The 19,826-nt window shown below is 36.4% G+C and overlaps 1 protein-coding gene across 1 annotated transcript; it reads left to right on the top strand.

Annotated features, from left to right (window-relative positions):
* Window positions 1-9,902: 9,902 nt before the first annotated feature.
* On the top strand, window positions 9,903-19,821 carry BIO1 (adenosylmethionine-8-amino-7-oxononanoate transaminase). The gene is made up of 14 exons (XM_011071592.3): window positions 9,903-10,788; window positions 11,252-11,422; window positions 11,605-11,866; window positions 12,663-12,737; window positions 14,244-14,364; window positions 15,869-16,017; window positions 16,342-16,436; window positions 17,048-17,163; window positions 17,251-17,397; window positions 17,955-18,088; window positions 18,165-18,296; window positions 18,722-18,856; window positions 19,010-19,122; window positions 19,499-19,821. Exons 1-14 carry the CDS (start codon window positions 9,986-9,988, stop codon window positions 19,698-19,700), a joined length of 2,655 nt encoding a protein of 884 aa, XP_011069894.1. The 5' UTR covers window positions 9,903-9,985; the 3' UTR covers window positions 19,701-19,821.
* The last annotated feature ends 5 nt before the right edge of the window (window positions 19,822-19,826 follow it).

Below are 19,826 nucleotides of genomic sequence, written 5' to 3' on the forward strand. Positions count from 1 at the left end.
TATCAGTAGGGAGGAAAGGCCCATAAACTTACCTCTTACTTTATTGAATTGGCAGGCCCAAGAAATAAGTCAATTCCAACTGGACACGTCATCATATAGCTAGGTGGACAAGTCATATAGCTTGCCAACACATCAAAACACATCACCCTGAAATATCTTTAAGTGGTTCCGAGTAAATTGATGTCAAATGAGCTGGAAATCAGCAAGTAACCAATTCTCGTATTTTCAGGTAAACATGGCAAGACTTACTCCACTTGATGTATTTCAGTCAAATCAAATCCAAATCACAACAGTTTGTTTTGGTTAATAGCCAACTCAAAGGGCTTTTCAATGGCGTATAACACTCCACAGCAACCCTAGTATCCTACTCTATACACACCTATGAGTAAAGATTTTTGTGTAGTCATTTGGTAACATCGTTCTTCACTCTCAAACTCTCACTTTCTTTCATTTCTCTCTCGGTCCTTAAGCTGTTTTGAGCTTATATTTTGAACTCCAGACGAATATATGTAGTTTATCATCATTTTCTTTCCATTATTCTCACTTTGATTCAAATTGCCTCTATAAATCATTACTGACTTAAGCATGGGAGTCATAACCTCTGTTTTGCAAGGCTAGTCTCATTTGATCTTAGAATTTTCCTTAAACTTCGACGTTGTGGTGTGGGACGCATTGGCATCGTATGTGGGAACACTTAGGCTTTAGCATGAGAAATGGCGAATTCTAACCATGGAGATGATAATGGGATCCTATCAGGGAAACTCTTCCTTCCTTACTGCAACAAAAACCTACTATTGCACCTACAGACCCCACTTCAGGAGCTGCTAATGCTTCTGTTCCAAATCTGACCATAGGAGCCAACGTTCCGACCCACCAGTGCTCGATTCAACAGTTAAACCTATCACTATGAATCCGCTCTTCTATGAGCAGCTGGTGAGTTCATCATGGAAATCATTAACTCAACCTTCCGCAGTTCCCAAGCTAGCGGAGCTGGAGGAACACCAGGAAATAAAGGTATTGATGTGCAGATTCCTACTGGGCTCCAGTAGGCCGATTTACCCCCACTACTTTGCAGGAAAGGAAGCAACTATCCATCAACCCCCTAGTATTTGGAAGTTGTTGAAGAAAGAGATGGTGGAACTCTACCAGCAAGTGACAAAACAAGCTAGACGTACTGAGCACGACATTTCCTTTAGCGAACACATTATGGAGGAGAGCTCCCTACTCATTTATGAGAACCTTCACACCTACCTGCTTATGATGGTACCATTAATCCAACTGAACATATCTGTAAGTTCGAAAATACAGCCTTGCTGCACAGGTATATTGATGGCATTAAATGCCATGTTTTCCTTACTACACTAATGAATTCGGTCCATCAATGGTTCGACCGGCTTCCAACTGGATTAGTTAGATCTTTTGCAGAATTTTCGCTCCCTCTTCCAGCAGTAGTTTGCTAGCAGTAAGAAGTACCAAAAAATTGACTATCAGCCTTTTCCGGTTCAAGCAAGAAGAGAATGAAACTTCAAGGGCTTACACTCAGCGCTTTAACACAACCATCCTTGAGGTCCCAACAGCTCACCAGGAAGTGCTAGTTAGTGCATTCGCCCAAGGACTCCGTGGAGGCCCTCTTTTTGAATCTCTAGCTAAAAAACCAGCTATTGACTTCCTAGTACATGAACCTAAAGGACGTCGGGCTGGTGATAAGGAGCAGTCGAGATAGGCAGAGGAAGAATGAAATGTATTCTTCCAACAAGAGCATGGGAGAGCCTAGAGGATGCTTCAACTCCCTTGAAACAAAGAATGAGCATTATACCTCGCTTATCACTAGCCTAGCTAGAATGCTCATGCCAATTGATTGGCATCCTGCCTTACAAAAGCCTAAAGGCTCATAAAAAGATCCTGAGTCCCGATATCTAAATATTTTTGCAAGTATCACAGGGAGTATGGACATGACACCAATCGGTGCCACCAGTTGAGGCAAGAGATAGAAAAGCTTATACAAGTCGGCTACCGAAAAGACTACATGGAGAAAGGAAAATGCGCGAGTAGAAAAAAGAACGCTCTCATTACCGCAGCTCTTCCAAGAGCAAGAGGCAAGCAGAAGATCTCTAGGAGGCTTTCTAACCCATGAAATGCTTATAACCTTAGAAAGTTTTATTCTTGAATTCCCTACTCTCTATTTACAGCTTGCTATCCTTTCAAGGATTATCTCACATGAATAAAGGTAATTCTTGCTTCTTATTTTGTATTACTCGTAGGCTCAGTTTTCAACTCCTAGCTAACTCCAAATAAGCCGTTGTCTTTAGTTGGCACATAGTTTTACATAAGTCGTTCCTAGCTAGCATACGCACTTACATAAACTGCCACCAATTGCCGCACACTCCTAATAAGTCGCCACCAACTGGCGCATCTTCTTAATAAGCCGTCCTTAGCTGGCCCACGCTTCTACATAAGTCGCCCCTAGCTAGCACATGCTTTCAATTAATTGCCCCTAATTGGTGCACGCACTTACATAAGCTACCACCAACTGGTGCATGCAGTGACATAATCGCCACTAGCTGGCACAAGCATCCAACTCAGCCATCACCAGCTGGCATATACAACATACAGGCAACTACTAGCTGGCGCACTTACTTCAATTTCTAGTTGCTTTCTGTTGGCACATCTATTTTAGCATAATGCTAAAAATACCTACTTAGGCAAATTTACTACTTGTCATTACTCATTTACTTTGAGATATATTCTCTCCTACTAACGGAATCATATCTTCCTAGCTAATGATAGGAACAGCTGGAACAAGTACGCATGCATCAGCTAAGCAAAGTAGGTCAATATTTCTTGCCCTATAACAGGTTGCCTAAACCTACAAGCTTGTTTATGTTAGAATAGATGACCAGAAAGCCAATTTGATTGGCTATTTTGTATTCTATTAGAGCAATTCTTTTTTTTTTATTTTGTAATGTTGAAATAAATGAATAAGAGTAAGTATTCATTTTGTCTTACTTTGTTGTTCTTACTCATGTAATTTTCATACATTGCAACAAAGCCCACAAATCACTAATCAACCAATGAAGTCGGGTTGCACATTTGATGACAACTTCGAAACCAACTTTCAATGATTGGATCTGAAATATTCTAAATCGAGAGTCCGGAGGATGAGTATCAAGGGTTCTATTGAGTTTGCACTAAATATTGCGTCCATATGATGGGTGTCGTGTTTCATAGGCGACACACGTATAACGTCTATGCAATTTTAGTGGGTGGTTGACCAAGGTTGTCAAGCGGACTGAATTGACTCATAGGGAGTCGTCATATGAAAACCTGTGAGGCTTGGCCGGTATAAATTGAACTCTTCGACTCCGATAGTATGGGATTTAGTCCTCAAATTTTGAGGATTCACGTAGTGTCATATATGGAACAACTGTATCTAGGGCTTGGTAAAAGACGATCATATTCTGATGTGGTTATTAAAAGCCTTTTTTCCAGTTCAGTCTGAATGTGTATGAAGATTGGTGAGTCCCAAGAGAGGATCGCCTATTGTGAGATGATAGCGATATCCTATGTATTCTGATGTATGTTGTGATCCTGGGAGTTTGTGTCATAGTTAATGAGAAACATAATTAGAATACAAGCATAGATGTCAAGTCTAGGATGAAAACTGATGACCAATTCTATGCCCTAGACAAAATCGAAAGATGGTCGATGGAAAGACCATACCCATATGGCACTCGGTAGCCTTTGAGGTTCACACCATTTTCACCTATTCTCTAATATAGGGACCGTTTCCAGACAGTCGCCCGTGGTGATGGGTGCTTTTCAGATTAAGTGTTAATCGAAAGCGATTAATTAAATATAATTTAATTAACTAGTACAAATATATTTGCAATTAAATTGTGTGCTAACACAAGCCCAAGTCTAGCTGAGGGTAAACCTATAGAGTCACACAAAACACCACTCAAGGAAGCAGTAGAATTAATTATGAATTAATTCTAGTAGGAATGAATTAACTCAAAGAGTGTAAATTAATTCGAGAGATTAAATGATATGACATTTAAACGGGAGAGCTCAAGATTTAATTAATGAGATTAATTAAATTTGGGTTGGGTTATTAAGTTGATAAGATCAATTTTAATTGAACTGGATGAATTAATTAATAACATCAATAAATTAGAGTTTGGACTTGATAATTTAATGAGATTAAATAAATCGGGTTAGCCTCAATTATTTGATGAATTAATTAATTGGGCTATGGGCTTGGATTTATTTGATAAGATCAAATAAATTCTATATGGGCTTTTAAAATTGATTTGATTAATTCTATAGAGGCCCAAGTCTATGGGTTTAATTCATTTTTTAATTAAGTCCAATAGGATATATATATATATATGTAGCCATAGCTTGAATATATATATTTATATGTGATATATATATATATATATATGAAGTTGTAAGGATGAGAGAGTTATTGCTTGAGTACTTGTAGTACTAGAAGGTAGTGTACTATGGGGACACACATTGTACCTATTTTTGACTTGACATGCAATGTACACATGTATACATACAACAAGTATATGAGATGTCTCTTGTATGTGTATAATGTGTAGGCTTGTGTACATGTCATTTTGTATATGATACAAAAGACAATACTCCTCTCAGACTTGTCATCTTGACCTCTCTATTCTCCCTCCTTTTCTTCTCTATTCTTGTTCTTCTTGAACTAATTTTAAGTTAGAGCAAGGTCCTCTTGAGTTTGATATATTAAGTTAATAATATAATCAAGTCTCTTATACTACATACACTTTACCTCTAAGGTTTATTGTAGATCACCTTGTGGTATAGTGTGTGTTCAACATAGAGGAGATCTTGTTGGTCTTTACATGAGCACATGGTTGGAGGAGAAAAGTTTGAAGAAAGTCTTCAAATCAGAAAGGTAAAATTTCGTGATTACATTTTCGTCACTTTATGTTACAATAGCCATTTGTTTTATTTCAAGCTTGTTTTATGCTTGTCGAATGCCTAATGCAGGGATTAAGGGACTAGTTCCCTTTCAATTTAAAATGTAAATATACTTATTTTTATGCTTCAATTGCATTTTTACCAAGTCTCCGGCCATATTTCTTACCTACTTACCTAGTTTTCTGGCTAAACTTGTGTGATAAAGTATCCCCTTTTACTACTTGGGTAACTTATACTAGCAGGAGATGGAGAAACCTTCCTATCTTATCCTACTTAACATTACTCTAACACCTGTAGAGAACATCTTACGTAGTATATAAACTGGGTAATTCTTAGCCAAGTACTTATACTAACCTACAGGAACAATAAAGCATAGCAGAAAATTCAAGCAGCCAAATCAATTAAAAATTCCCCTAGATCCACCCACTCTAGTTCCTTGGAGTAGAAAGACTCTCCAGCTGGAGTCGTTCAACCGGTCAACATTACTCACGAAGCCCAACGGGAGTTGTTCTGCTGATGAGCATGAAAGGTCTCTTGTTTTTTTGCAGGATATCCTACCTACTCCATCACTCCAGCTCTATGATTTGCACTCTTGGAGTGGGGGGAGTGATGATGCCTACTAAAATTATTGGATTGGGCCCACCAGCTGGCTCACCAGTAGGAGACAAAACCCACAAGTAAGGAACATCAGCTCAATTGGCTACGAGTCCAATTGGCCCATCAACATGGAAGAATAACCAACAGGCTTCCGTTCTACTTTACTGAGCGAGCAGGCAAATGAGTAAATGCCATGTCTGCTTGAAAATAAGCCAATACCATGTTTGCCTAAAAATATAGTTGGGTAGACGCGTCATATAGTTTGCCAACACATCAAAACACATTACCTTAAAATATCCCTAGGTGGTTCCGAGTAAATCGATGACAAATGAACTGGAAATCAGTAACCAAGTTTTGAATTTTTAGGCAAACATGGCAAGACAGTCCACCTGACATATCTCAGTCAAATTAAGTCCAAATCACAAACGGTTTGTTGTAGATAATAGTCAACTCAAAGGCTTTCCAATGGTGTACTATACTCCACAACAAACCTCGTATCATGCTCTATACATGCCTATTAATAAAGACATTGTGCAGTCATTTGGTAACATCATTCTTCACTCTCAAACTCTCACTTATTTTCTCATTTCTCTCTCGGTTCTTAGACTGTTTTGAGTATATATTTTGCACTCTATACAAATATGTACCTTTATCATCATTTCTTACCATTATTCTCACTTTCATTCAAGTTTCCATTTTATTCATTCCATAAACAATTACTGATTTAACTATCAGAGTTCTAACCTCTGTTTTGCAGGGTTAGTCTCTGTTGATTTTAGGATTTTTCTTGAAAACTCTTCGATCTTGTGGTGTGGTAAAAAATCTGGCACGCATCAAAGTTTATTATCGTAAACTTATTGGTCAAATTATTATTTAAATTTATTGTGTAGTTTTAGATTTGTTTAAGTTATATTATACTTTTTTTTAATTATTTATCTATTTTTTTGGATTATTTAAATTAATTATTTAAAATGATACCTCAATTTCATAAAATGGAATAAGACAGGCCCAACTGAGAGTCTAAGTCTAGCTTGATTTGGGATTGGTCTGGTCAATTGGTAGACGTAGATTTAAAGGAAGACCCAATTGAAATCTCTCGATCGACTATAAATAGTACTAGACCAATTCTAAATCAGACTTTTTCAAACTGGTTCATGTCGATCCTGGATTAACCCATCCCATTGTCAACATTGATACTAAAGTGTTTAAATTACTGTTTGGACTTAATCATATAGAATAATTAATTTTAAACTAAATCAACTATAAATTGCCACGTCCAAAATTCACAATTTTAATGTTTAAAAACTATTTTTTATTTGTTAAATTGATTTTGTTCATAACTATCATAAAATAATAATTTAATTACTTAATCATCAAAGAATGTAACCATAATTTCACCAATAAAAGATAATGCAAAAATAATGAAAACATAGAGCAAACTGTATTTTAAAATAATAATAAGGGATAATTATATTTATACCCTCTCAGTTATTGATAACTCCGCAATTGTCACGATTTTATAGCAATTTAATCTTTCTTTTTAAACCAAAATATTTCTAATCATGTGATTTTATTGCATATTCAGCCAAAAAGAAAGATATGAGATAAAGATGGCAAAAATCAAGCTAAATCGGAATTGAAGGCATCAAAAAGGAAAAATGAGATTACAAGGCAATTTCTGTAGGATTGACTAAGCGTGCCCACACTCAGTGGAGTGGTCAACTCGGGTGAAGAAGGAAAATGAGTGATTTCCGCAAGAGAAAAAGGAATGGAGTGCTTAGATTTGGAAATGATTCCTTAAAATATGTTATTTGTGATTTATTTACCTTTTTAGAGTTAATTATGTATTTATCCCCCCCTACGTCTAGATTCGTAGAAGACTTTTATTATAAATATGGGGGTATCTTCATTTGAAGAGGGTTCATTAATCATTGGAATTCAATAGAATACTTTATTTAGTTTATTTCACCCTCTCTCTTTTATTTTTAATTTGTAACTGGAGTTAATGGAATTCCACTTTTTAGTGTGTTCTTCCATTAACATGTCCGGTTAAATTCTTTATTTTCTGGTTAAGGTATGGTGATTGCTTGATTCGTAATATGTTGTGAGATCTAATTTGTTCTCTTTACACTTGTTATATGAATATTCATGATATTCTCTATGCTCTTATTACTAACGTCTGATATTTGAGTAATGTGGCTAGATTAAGAAGGTTTGCTTAACTAATTGAACTTTATAAATCCGTATAATTGTTTATTTAGTTCAATGCTTAGTGGCAACGTAGCATGATTAATTATGTCATAATAATTAGTTATGTTATGGGGAATGTATGATCTAGTTTAAACGAATTATCCTCGTAGGAGTTTGTTGATTAGAATCAGGCCTTTCTACTTCTTAATGCTGTTAATAGATTAAATCTTGTGGACGTTCCCAAGATTGTCTATTAATTAGGGATCTAGTCAACGGTCGTACCTTGGCTGACGAAAAGGTAAGGTGTTAGGTCGTACCAACACTATAACTGATTTATTTATTAACACATGTGTTGTTTTTGCATCAATGATCAACTCGTAAGAATCAAACATGATCCTAACCTTAACTGGAAAATCTCTCTCTCGTGTTTTCAGTTACTTCTTTCCATCATCAATCTTCTCCCATTATTTTCTTTTTTTAAAGAAATCAACTTACACCAGTCCCTGTGGATTCGACCCTATTCCCACTTTCACAAGTGTAGTAGGAATTATTTTTGGTGATCTGGACACCCACCAGTTATTGTTTTTTTACAGAAACTATTCTTGCCTTTTAAAAAATTACAGATTCCACCCTTGTTATATGTTTGCAAGGAACCGCATCGAAAGTTAGATTATAAAGCAATGTAGTATTCAACACCCACAAAGTCGTATAAACAAACATACAAGACATACAAACAAAGATAAGGGACATGCCAGAGTCAATTAAACAAATATAAGGGACATGTCGTTGTTGTAGTTTACATTACTCATGAAACTTGTTTCAACAGACAAACTCAAATTATATAATAGAGACTAAGTGCAGCTAAATCGTTCAAATTTAATATCATGCCAGAATGAAATAAATTGGACAATACTTGAGCGAAGACAATACAGTTTTCTTACGAAGTTCTACTCTGTTATATACAACACAAATCTATTGTATTGGAAATTTGCGGTAACAGCCAGAGACCTGCTAAATATTTTAGTAATCATTTGTAAGAAGTATACAACGGTTTCATCCTCTACGAGTCAACCATTCTGTGTACATGGTATTTGCAAGCTCATCTCTCCAACTATTCCAAATTGGATTCGTGTTAATCGTTGACACGTTTTAATAGATAACAACTATTAAAAATTAATTATTGAATCAAATTGCTTAACAGTTAACACTTTAGAACAAATAAAATCAAGATGTTTAACACATCACAATTAAATTGGAGGAAGGATCGCCTTACTTAACTAACATACGAAGCGCAAACCCCAAAAAATTTCTTACTTAACAGTAAGCCCTTACTCCACAAATAACCAATGCTGGCACAAAAAATAAATATTTAAAATCATTCATCAAAATGAGTGGGTGACAAAGAGTATTAACGAGGACTTCAAAACAAAGAACAAAACATCATTTTTTTGTAGCAAAAAATTAAAAATGAGAAGAATATGATGGAGAAGCCATTTTCACCTCTTCTTGGAGTTTGCTTTCTGCCATAAGAAATATTGGGGAAGATGAGTTGAGTTGAGTAGTTTAGCAACCTTGTGTCAGGTGCATTAAATGTACCTGACAAGCCATTGGCATAATGATAACAAAAAAGGAGGCTAATGACGAAAACAGAAGTTACAAAAAAGGGTAAAATGGACCATGTGGGTGACTACATAATCAATAGAAATTTTGAGTGATTGAAATCACCTAAAAATTGATTTTAATATCGGGCCAGCCCAAATTGTAACGGGCTAGCAAAAACCAAGTAAATAACCTTTTATAACAAGAAGTAAATATTATACCAAAAATGTAAATTTTCAATATAAAAATTAATTGAAATTTTGGCTTCGTATGTATAAAAAGATTAAAATGTCACCAAAAATAGTGAAATCTTGTAAAATGTTTTTTTTTTCCTAAGAGCGTTTTATAAATTTTAGGGCGTCATCTTATTTATTTATTATTAGTGAGATTTTGTGTCGGTTATTTAGTACTTTCCAATTTTGTTATCAAATGAAAATTTGCGGTCGGGATGTTTGCCATCTGTCATGTGGTAGCTCTCCAATAGACCTACTCCCTTGCGCCCACCCAATCAAATTACGATAACTCAACCTTGTTATTAACGTTTGAATTTCCTACCCTTTTCCTCGTAGCCGTTAAAACCCTTCCCCCACCCTTAACTACCATAGCTCTAGGGCTGCTCTCTCTCTCTCTCGCTCACACAATGTCCCCCACTGCAGCTCTCATCTCCGCTTCATTTTGCCGCCGCGTACTCGAACAATCCTACTTTCTCCACCGCTACCACCGCCGCCGTCTCCACTCGGTGATAGAGTACCCCCTCACGCACCCAATTTATACAATTTGGGCTTCCAACACCTCCCTCGGCAAAACCCTCGTCTCTGCTGGGCTCTCAATGTCCTTTCTCTCCTCCTCATCTGCTCCGTTTCCTAGAAAGAGATTTGTTTATGTTAAGCCAATTCAGACTGGTTTTCCTGATGATTCCGATTCGCGCTTTGTTTACAGAAAATTCTCAGAGTTTTTCACTTACAAGCCGCTGCCATTCTCGGTATTTGCGTCAAATTCTGTTTTAAAAGCTTCTAGTCCGGCTGCAAATGCGGTTTTGAGGAATGGGATGGCAGGTGGTAGCTTAAGGACTGAAGCTTTCGGGGTTGAGGTTGTTGAAAAAGGTGGAAACTTCGGTGGTGGATTAGAGAATGTTCATTGGTATGAAGAGAGGAAATTGCGGGGGAGTGAGAGTAATGAAACTGAATTGTTTCCGGCTTCACAGATTGTTTGTAAGACGATGTATGCATGGAAAGAGGCTGTGTCGCCTCATTTAGCTGCTGAGAGGGAAGAAGCAATGGTCGGGGACTCAGAGGTCTTGCACATGCTGAAAAGATGTTTAGAAAATGGTTTGATCGGGGCATCCTGTAACACAGAAGAAATGGAGGTTATGTGTGTGATTGAGACTGCTGGTGGAGTAGCCAGTCCCGGGCCATCTGGATCTCTTCAGTGCGACTTATACCGGTGCGTGTCTATTTTGTTTACTCACCTTTAGCATGTGAGAATTGAATTTTCCTGCTGGATTTAGAGACTAAGACGCCTTTGAAAGTGAGGTGATTTATTGATATACCAAACCACAGAGTAACGTATAAATGAGGAATGAAAGACATAAAGTGCTGCATAAATTCTAGATATGGACATTTGTAGAGTTTTACTCTTTAGTGGAGCAGCATATTACCCTGCTGTGGAATATTGATCAATCTTAACATCATTCTCTCTTCTTTCAAAATTATTGGATGAAGGTGTGATTTTACTCTGGTGTTGATAGCTTATGTGAAATTGATCTGGAAGAATTATAGTTGAAGCCTTCATTTGTGAACCAGGCATGCTATCATTAGTTGCTTCCTTTGGAAATCTTGGAGCAAGGATATGTCAATGTGCTCTCTCTTACCCTTCATTTTTTGATATTTCTGGTCTGTTCTTGTAGCCCTTTCCGCCTGCCAGCAATTCTTGTGGGGGATGGACGATTAGGTGGTATTTCAGGAACTATATCTGCGTATGAAAGTCTAAAGCTACGAGGATATGATGTTGCTGCTGTTATTTTTGAAGATCATGGTCTTGTGAATGAGGTGCCGTTACTGTCATATTTCCGGAATAGGTAATAAATTTCTTTACTGCTGTCGTTCTTTCAAAAATTTCCAGTCAGTTATAAGAGGTTGCAAGTTCAAACAGTATCTGCGCTTGTCTGCAGTTGTCTGGTAGTAATATGTGTTGAGTTTTCATATCTTATCTGTTTTGTTTGCAAGAGAAACCAACAAAAGTATTTGTGGCCTTTCCTAGGGTGCCTGTATTCGTGCTTCCATCTATTCCAACGGACATGTCAGATGACCTGATGTCTTGGTTTGACAAATCTCAGATGATTTTCACTTCTCTCAAGGAAATAATGCTTTCAGATTTTCAGAAAAGAATGCAGAGATTACATGACATGCCAAAGAAAGCATGTGATATATTCTGGTGGCCATTCACTCAGCACAAGCTTGTACCTGAAGAAAAAGTTACGGTTATAGATTCACGCTGTGGAGAGAACTTTGCTGTTCACAAGGTTGGCATTAGTTTTAAAGGAGTTATACCATATTTCTTAAACAGATTCTTGTAATCTTAGCAGAGATGTTGCTCAATGCTGTTTATGAAGATTTCTGCAAAGTCATATGTTAATTAGGGATAATTACACTTTCCTCCCCAAAGGCTTGGTGTAATACACGTACATCCCCTATGGTTTGGGAAACTACATCAAGCACCCCTGAGGTTTGCTTCTATCTAACAAAAAAGTCTCCCATTAGTCAAAATTCACTAAATTTTATAATATTAACAAAAAAACTGAATGAAAGTTGATGTTTATCTTTGATTGACTAATTGCATGTCAAAGAATTTTTTTCGAACTATTACCCTTATAATGGTGAAAACGTATGAGGGTTATTTAGTGCGTGAAAAGATTTATTTGGCCAGTAAAAAGTTCTTTTTCTAATTGCATGTCACAAGCATTAATGCGTGAAAACGTATGAGGGTTATTTAGTGGTAAAAAGATTTATTTGGCCAGTAAAAAGTTCTTTTTCTAATTTTTTTTAATATCAGCAAATTCAATGAATTTTGACTAACGAAGGGACTTATTTGTTAGACGGAAGCAAATAGGGTGCTAGATGTAATTTCTCAAACCGCAGGGGGTCTATGTGTAATTACACCAAACCTCAAGGGAGGGGAGTATAATTATCCCTTTTAATTATTATCACCAAAAAACATTGTTCTCTTTCATTTTGTAACTTCATGTTACTTCATTAAAATGCTGCATATAGTTTGAACAAATTTAGGCTAACTGTGAATCATGCATTGATTTGTTTCAGAGTTGCAATCGGATATCTCAACAATTTGATGCTTGTGCAAGTTGGTGGACGCAGGGCCCTGATGATAACTTGCAGGTCGGTCTTTTCATATCTGTATATGTCTTACCATTGCTTACAGTTGGTATTATTACAACCATAAAACCATCCTCTGAGCTGAAATTGAGAAATCATTTGATTGTGCAATATCAAAGACTGAGATCTTGGTCCAAGAATTCGTGCTTTGCATGTAATGCTCCTGGTTACATTTCCTTCTGTTGACATTAGGGGCTTTGGCATTGCACTTGTTTCCCTGACCTTGGGGAATGATATCTACTTTATCATCAGATTCTTAGGGGATAACTAAGGGTTTGTTTGGTTGGCGTGAAAAGTGGGTATATAAAAAAAAAGAAGTAAAAATAGATGTATAAGAAAAGGTTTGGTATTTGCGTAAGGAGAATAGTTAGAGGGAAAGTAAAATTGGATGTATATGAAACCCCTCCAAAGTCTAATTTTGTTTCCACCCAATTTAGTGAAAGTATAAGCCAAAAAGACAAAAAAATACATATTTTATTTTTATATATTCTATTACCTATATATAATTTTTGTTCAATTCCTTTTTCCTTCCCGCTGATAAAACCGTTACATGGTTTTTTAGAAAAGATAATCAAATAGTCGGAAAAAGATACTACATCTTCGATCATTAGTAGTTTTATTTTATTTAACTTAACAATTTAGAATAAATGCACAATACTCATTTTGATGAATATTTCTATTAATAGAATATAATTTTGTTCTTGTATGATGGATATTTTACTAATAAGAATTTTAAATTTTTTATATACTAAAGTTATTTAAGTATAATGGTAACTTGTTTATTTCTAATATAAAATAAAGATAAAGGGCTAATTAGTAAACTTACAAAAATTACTCTTTCTTCTTGATCTATTTTTCTCGTACCAAACAAGGAGAAGTATTTGAGATTTACTCTTGTTTCGATTATAACAAACAACTTGAAGGAAAACTATTATTCTTTCCCTCCCCTTCCCATTTCTCTTCCACTTCCTTCTTACTTGGATCAAACAAACCCTAAATGCAAAAGTGTTCATTCACACTCTTCTATCAATGTAGAAGGGTCTGTCCTTGTCAGAGTTTTTCTTACTCTTAAATAGGGGGGATACAGCTGCTACTTTTAATTGTACTTCAGGTTCTGGGAAAAAACAAAAGAACTGGCCGTACAATCACGTATCTCATAACTATGGGGTTTGAATATAGCTACTGCCTACTGCCTTGCTTGGTGTATGTCAAAGAAGTGCTAGTTTATTATTTTTATTTGTAGTAGCTGGGGGGTGGGTGGGGGTGTTAGTCCAGAGAGAGGGAGAAAGTTTATTATTTTGGGAGAAAATGCACAAATACGTTCACACAAGCTAACTATACTTGTGCATAGTGTTTCTGTAAATCCCATGTCATGAAGTACATAAGATCTCTTTTGAAAGTTTTTGGAATAATCATGTTTTTTTATTTGTCTCAGAAATATTCTGAATGTCATAATTTGGTGGCATTTCTATGAGTTACATTACAGCTGTTTTCTTTAGGCGGTTACAGATTGAACTTGCTAGAGACATGGGCTACACTGCTGCAAGATATGGACATGTAATGTTTCCGGAGAATGTATATGAGCCTGCTCTAGAATTAGCTGAAATTTTGCTTGAAGGCGTGGGAAAAGGCAAGTTTATAGTTTTTCTTACTCTTGTTTCTTTGATAAGAATACAATAGCGTGATCTTTTTAGTTTCTTTTCTATATATATTGGAAACAGCTTGGTTATATTTCTGCATGGATTTACCTTTGATTTCCATCCCCATTGTTGGCGATGCATTTCACAATACCACTTCTCTGGAAGAAATCACCAAGCATGAAATACGATCCTGGGGAATATAACTAATGATCTGAAAATGAGAAATCCAATGTGAGTAGTAGGTTTATGAAACTTTTCAAGGCTGTTGAATGTGCTGGAGCAGAATGTTGTCATTTCTCTAAATCAATGATAGACAAGGAAACAGAGGTGGAATTGCTTTCTTAACAGGATTTGATATATTTTGGCTTTTTTCCTTTAATTGTTTTTTGATCTTATTGTATCAATGTATTTTGTATCCATGCAAAATGTAAATCTTTCGTCTTTCATCTTCTAATAACATCTAAGGTGATGCATTACTTCTATCAATGCATTCGGTAAAAGCACGACCTTCATCTCTATGTACAAGAATAAAGAAAACTAGGAAAAATTATGAGTTAAGATAAGTGACCTGGTGAGAAATATATTTTCACACATCTTGTTCACTAGAACATTCAACAGCCCGAGAAATCTGTCTTCATAAATTGAAGGCTTCCTTTTTCCTTTACTAGGATCAGCATTCTCTTAGCTTCTCTCTGTTCCCCTCAGCGGTAGATCCTTTATTCCCAACTTGTCTTTTCCTTTTGCCTTAATAATTAAGAATGAAACCAGAATTTGGAGAAGTTTAACTAAATAACCTTCTTCATCTATGAATTGGCTGAGGAAGTTGACTATTTACGAGATTTGTCTAAAGACGCCTGTTTTGGTTTGGCGATTTATCTATCTTTAATCTTGACTTACTGACTCTCATTAAGATATACATTAGTTCTGTTGCTTTTACCACATATATGTTCAAACATATTAATAGGTCTCCTAGGTATTGGAAATATGGTTCTTGGCTTATCAGACAGTCAAAATGACAGCTAGTAGCTCTTTTTTAGTGAGGTTAGAAGCTTCCATATCTCAGACATACTCTTCCACACTGCACACATAATCATTATGCTCAGCTTTATTTCTACTTGTATGAACATGCATGCGTATTTGATTTGTATTTTTCACTTCAATTTGTCATTTTACTGTTGTAAGAAAACTTGCTGTTAATTACTCTGTGAAGGAAAGAGAATCACAGTTTTATTGGAAGCTCTACTTAGCAGCATAGCTCTTGAAATGCATACATAGAATGGTCCTTGGCTTTGCTGATTAACTGATATATTGGACTTAGACTTCTGCATTTGGACATGTCTAAAATGACAACTTTGTTTATTAGTTATGCTCTTCATCAGGCTCACATACAGTTTTTGTCTTATTCATATGTGTCTGATTTTTCTATATTGTGAAGTTATGGGTCTCCTGAAGCAATTTATGTTCATTTCTGCTACAATAACTGTTTCGTTCCAGGATGGGCTTCCCGAGTGTACTTCTCTGATAATGGATCTACAGCAGTAGAAATTGCTCTCAAAATGGCATTTCGCAAGTTCTTGTCTGATAATAAAGTGCTATTGGACCTTGTGAATGCTGATGTGAATGGAAAACGCATGGATCTCAAAGTGAGTACAACCACCCAGATTGAAAATTGATATTATTTAGTTTGATGCAGTTCTCTCTCCGCTCTTTCTGCTCCCACCATGAAGATGAAAAACTTGTTTACAGCAAAATTTTTCCTAAGTTTTGCATTTATTATCTCTCGTTTATCCATTAGCAGTGCCGTCGCACTGTTGGCCAATGTTGGAGTTTCTCTTTTAAGGTCTTTGTGCTTGCATTCTTCAGTTAATTAATGAAGCAAATATTGAAAAACCACCTATTTTCAATTCAATCCTATCTCATGACCTTTATTTGGCGCTAATCCGGGGCTTACGTCTTCTTTGGATTAGGTTTTAGCTCTTCGGGGATCTTATCATGGTGATACATTAGGTGCTATGGAAGCTCAGGCACCTTCACCTTATACTGGCTTTCTTCAGCAACCCTGGTATGGTTTTCCAATAAAAGCATGCATATGGGTTCTCTTTTAGTGCAAATAAATTTCTTATTGTTTGCCATGGTGATCTTTTCCATTCAAGTTCTTTTTCCCCTGAAAATTGCACTCTGTAAACATGTCAAACCTCTTACATCTGCCTTCATTTTTTGGGTTTTAGGTCATAAATTGGAGTATTGCCCTTGGATTTTCATGTGGAGACTGAGAAACTTTCCTGATTGTAGCTTATAGAAATCGTGTTTCGTATGATGTTCCACTTCCAAGTATTCAATAAGAGTATATTCTTGATATTTCAAACATGTAGAGTGTAATCTATTTAGAGTGTTGACAAGTTCAGTTAAAATATTGTCAACTATGCTATCCATTCTATACCTTTTGAACTTGTTGGTTCCCTTCTATTATTTTATGATGGATCTGGTATGATATTTTTAAGAATTTGACCCTCTGTTATGAAAATGTATTTCTGTATCCAACTTTTTGTTGCCACATTACTCTTTTTTGGACCTGTATATCCCATGAATTACGGTTATGGTATGTGATGAAGGACAAATTGTTGAAGAAACTTGGTGGAATCTTTTGTAATGTTAGATTATGAAATTCTACAGGTACAGGGGAAGAGGTCACTTTCTAGATCCACCAACAGTTTCCATGTCTGATGATATTTGGAAGGTTGCTCTCCCTCAGAAGATGCAATCTGGGAAATCAGGACATGAATGTCTGTGTAAGTGAAGTATTTCACTCTACTCATTTCTGGAGAGTTCTATATTATTTAAGATTCCTTCTAGATAATGGTTCATATCTTTTGTAGCTTTCAGTTCACGTGATGAAATTTTCAAGAGGAGCCGGGATGGTTCGGATCTTGCTAGCCTGTATGCTTCCTTTGTATTACAAGAGTTGCTTTCGCTGTCAGATTCTAATGGGATTTCCCACATTGGAGCATTAATTATTGAGCCAGGCAAGAATGTTTTTGTATTTTTTTTATTCATTTTCGGATCTTTGCAAGTTTGGTTGAGTTCTTTTATCTCCTCGGGTTCAAGGTTACAAGAGTATCTTAGAAGCGGCAGGTAAATACAGGTAGGATGGGAAATCAAGTCCCGCAGAAGGTTGTATGGAGTGCTCGCATTTGACTTGAATTAGTATTTGGTTCTCAGTGGTATACTTATGAAAACCTCAAAAAGCAAATTTTATATGAAATTTAGATATATATGTTACTTAAGCTATAAGTTCTTTTTAACACAACCACAGAAGTTTTTCCCTGCCAGAAACAAGTTTCTGACTCCATCATTCTGCCTTATTTTCATTTAGCATTTAGCTGATGTCTGATTGAGTACTATTGACGAATTAGATTTATGAGTCAGCTGAGAGATGCGCAAGGGTATGGGGAAAATAGTTTGGCTTTTCACATGAATTCCGTGTTAATACAGCCTGATGGCCTTGACACGTGGAGTCATTATGGGTGTTTCCTGTAGGAGTGAGGAAATGTTGTATGATTTTAATTGCAATGATTTACAGTGATACAGGGTGCTGGTGGAATGCAGATGATTGATCCGCTGTATCAGCGTATACTTGTTAGAGAATGCAAATATCGAAAAATTCCTGTTATATTTGATGAGGTTTTCACAGGATTCTGGCGTCTTGGAACAGAGGTTAGTTAATCATAACTTCAACTGTGCTATCGTTGTAACTTTATCCTTGCAGTTATTTAATCAGATATTCATGCAGTCCGCAGCAGAAATGCTCTACTGTCAGCCGGATATTGCCTGTTTTGCGAAGCTGATGACTGGTGGCATCATACCCTTGGCTGTTACATTAGCATCAGATGCTGTTTTTGAAGCATTTACCGGAGATTCTAAGGTGATAAATACGTGTCGTAAAAGAACATAAATTGGCAATGCAGGGTTTTCCTAGTTCAATAAAATCAGAATGTCAGTGCAGGAGGAAATTTATTTCTTCTTGAGAATCACTAAGATATGAGCAGGGCAATATAAAATCCTGCAGTTGGTATTTTTTAGATGAATGGAGGAAATTGGAGTCTTCCCTAAATTCTCATTGGGGTTATAATATTACCTTCTTTTCCTCTTAATGCTGGCTTTTAATAGTTCAGCTCTCCTCTGGAGCAATTAAGATTTTGACATAGCTTTAAAAGTAGAACCACACTGACTCACACATAGCCCTTCCAGTTTTAATTTACAGATGCTTACCCTTCCCAGTACTTTCCACAACTTGATCATGTTTCATGCTTATAGCTGGAAACCTGATAGTTCTCCTTCGAATTTCAGCTAAAGGCTCTTTTGCACGGGCACTCATACTCTGCACATGCCATGGGGTGTGCGGCTGCTGTTAAGTCCGTGAAATGGTTCAAGGACTCTAACACAAACATGAATTTGATATCTGAATCAAGATCGCTTCAGGAGGTAAATTTTTTGCAATCATCTAATACTATTGGTACTGCGTATTTGGTCCATTTTGTGAATCACTAGCAAGTTACCTATTTGTTATCAGTAGTAAGAAGGTAGCAGCTTCTATTTTATTTGAGTGGACTGAACTTATCTTTCTGATGTTTGCAGTTGTGGGATGCAGCGTTAGTTTCCCAGATCTCGTTACTTCCAGCAGTCCACAGAGTGGTGGCACTGGGAACTCTCTGTGCCATCGAACTTCTAGCTGAAGGCCTTAACGCGGGGTAATCATTTCTTGAATTCCCTGCTCTATCTCATAATTTTTATCAATTCTTTTCAAAATTCCAACCTCATTGCACTCTCCAAATGAGTGAGTTTACTTTTTTCTTGCAATCGTTGGAGAAAAGAAGCCGGCAAAAAGTACTCTTTTCACCATTGGATAATTAGTGTGTCAAATAACGATTTTTTCCTCTCTTCTTCAATATTCAGCTCAAATTAATACAAGATCATTATTGCCTTGTACCCTCTGACCTACAATCACTATTGAGAACATGGTCATCCCTACTTTATCAGCAAACGTTTTCTTGTGTTTATGTTACCTTCTTCTGGTAGTCACTCCTCTATTATAAAAAGTGTTGAACTTTTGGAGGCATAATTCAGGTATGCCTCAATGTATGCAAGTTCTCTCCTGAAAAATCTCCGAGAAGATGGCATCTACATGAGGCCACTAGGAAATGTCATTTACATGATGTGTGGCCCCTGCACTTCTCCAGACATCTGCCGCACCCTTCTGGGGAAAGTTTATGACAGAATCCAGGAGTTTGGCCTGCAGAAAGATGAATCTGCAGTCTTTGCAGCCTGAAAATCTCGAATATTATTACATTCATTGTCATCTCCTGATTATAGACACATTGGACCACTGCCATGTTCATGGGCACAAGTATGTTCGTTTTAATGTCTATATTATGGACATATTATTATTATTTTT

This window comes from Sesamum indicum, linkage group LG2, assembly GCF_026168435.1.
Source record: "Sesamum indicum cultivar Baizhima isolate 11 linkage group LG2, ASM2616843v1, whole genome shotgun sequence".
Classification (NCBI taxonomy): domain Eukaryota; kingdom Viridiplantae; phylum Streptophyta; class Magnoliopsida; order Lamiales; family Pedaliaceae; genus Sesamum; species Sesamum indicum.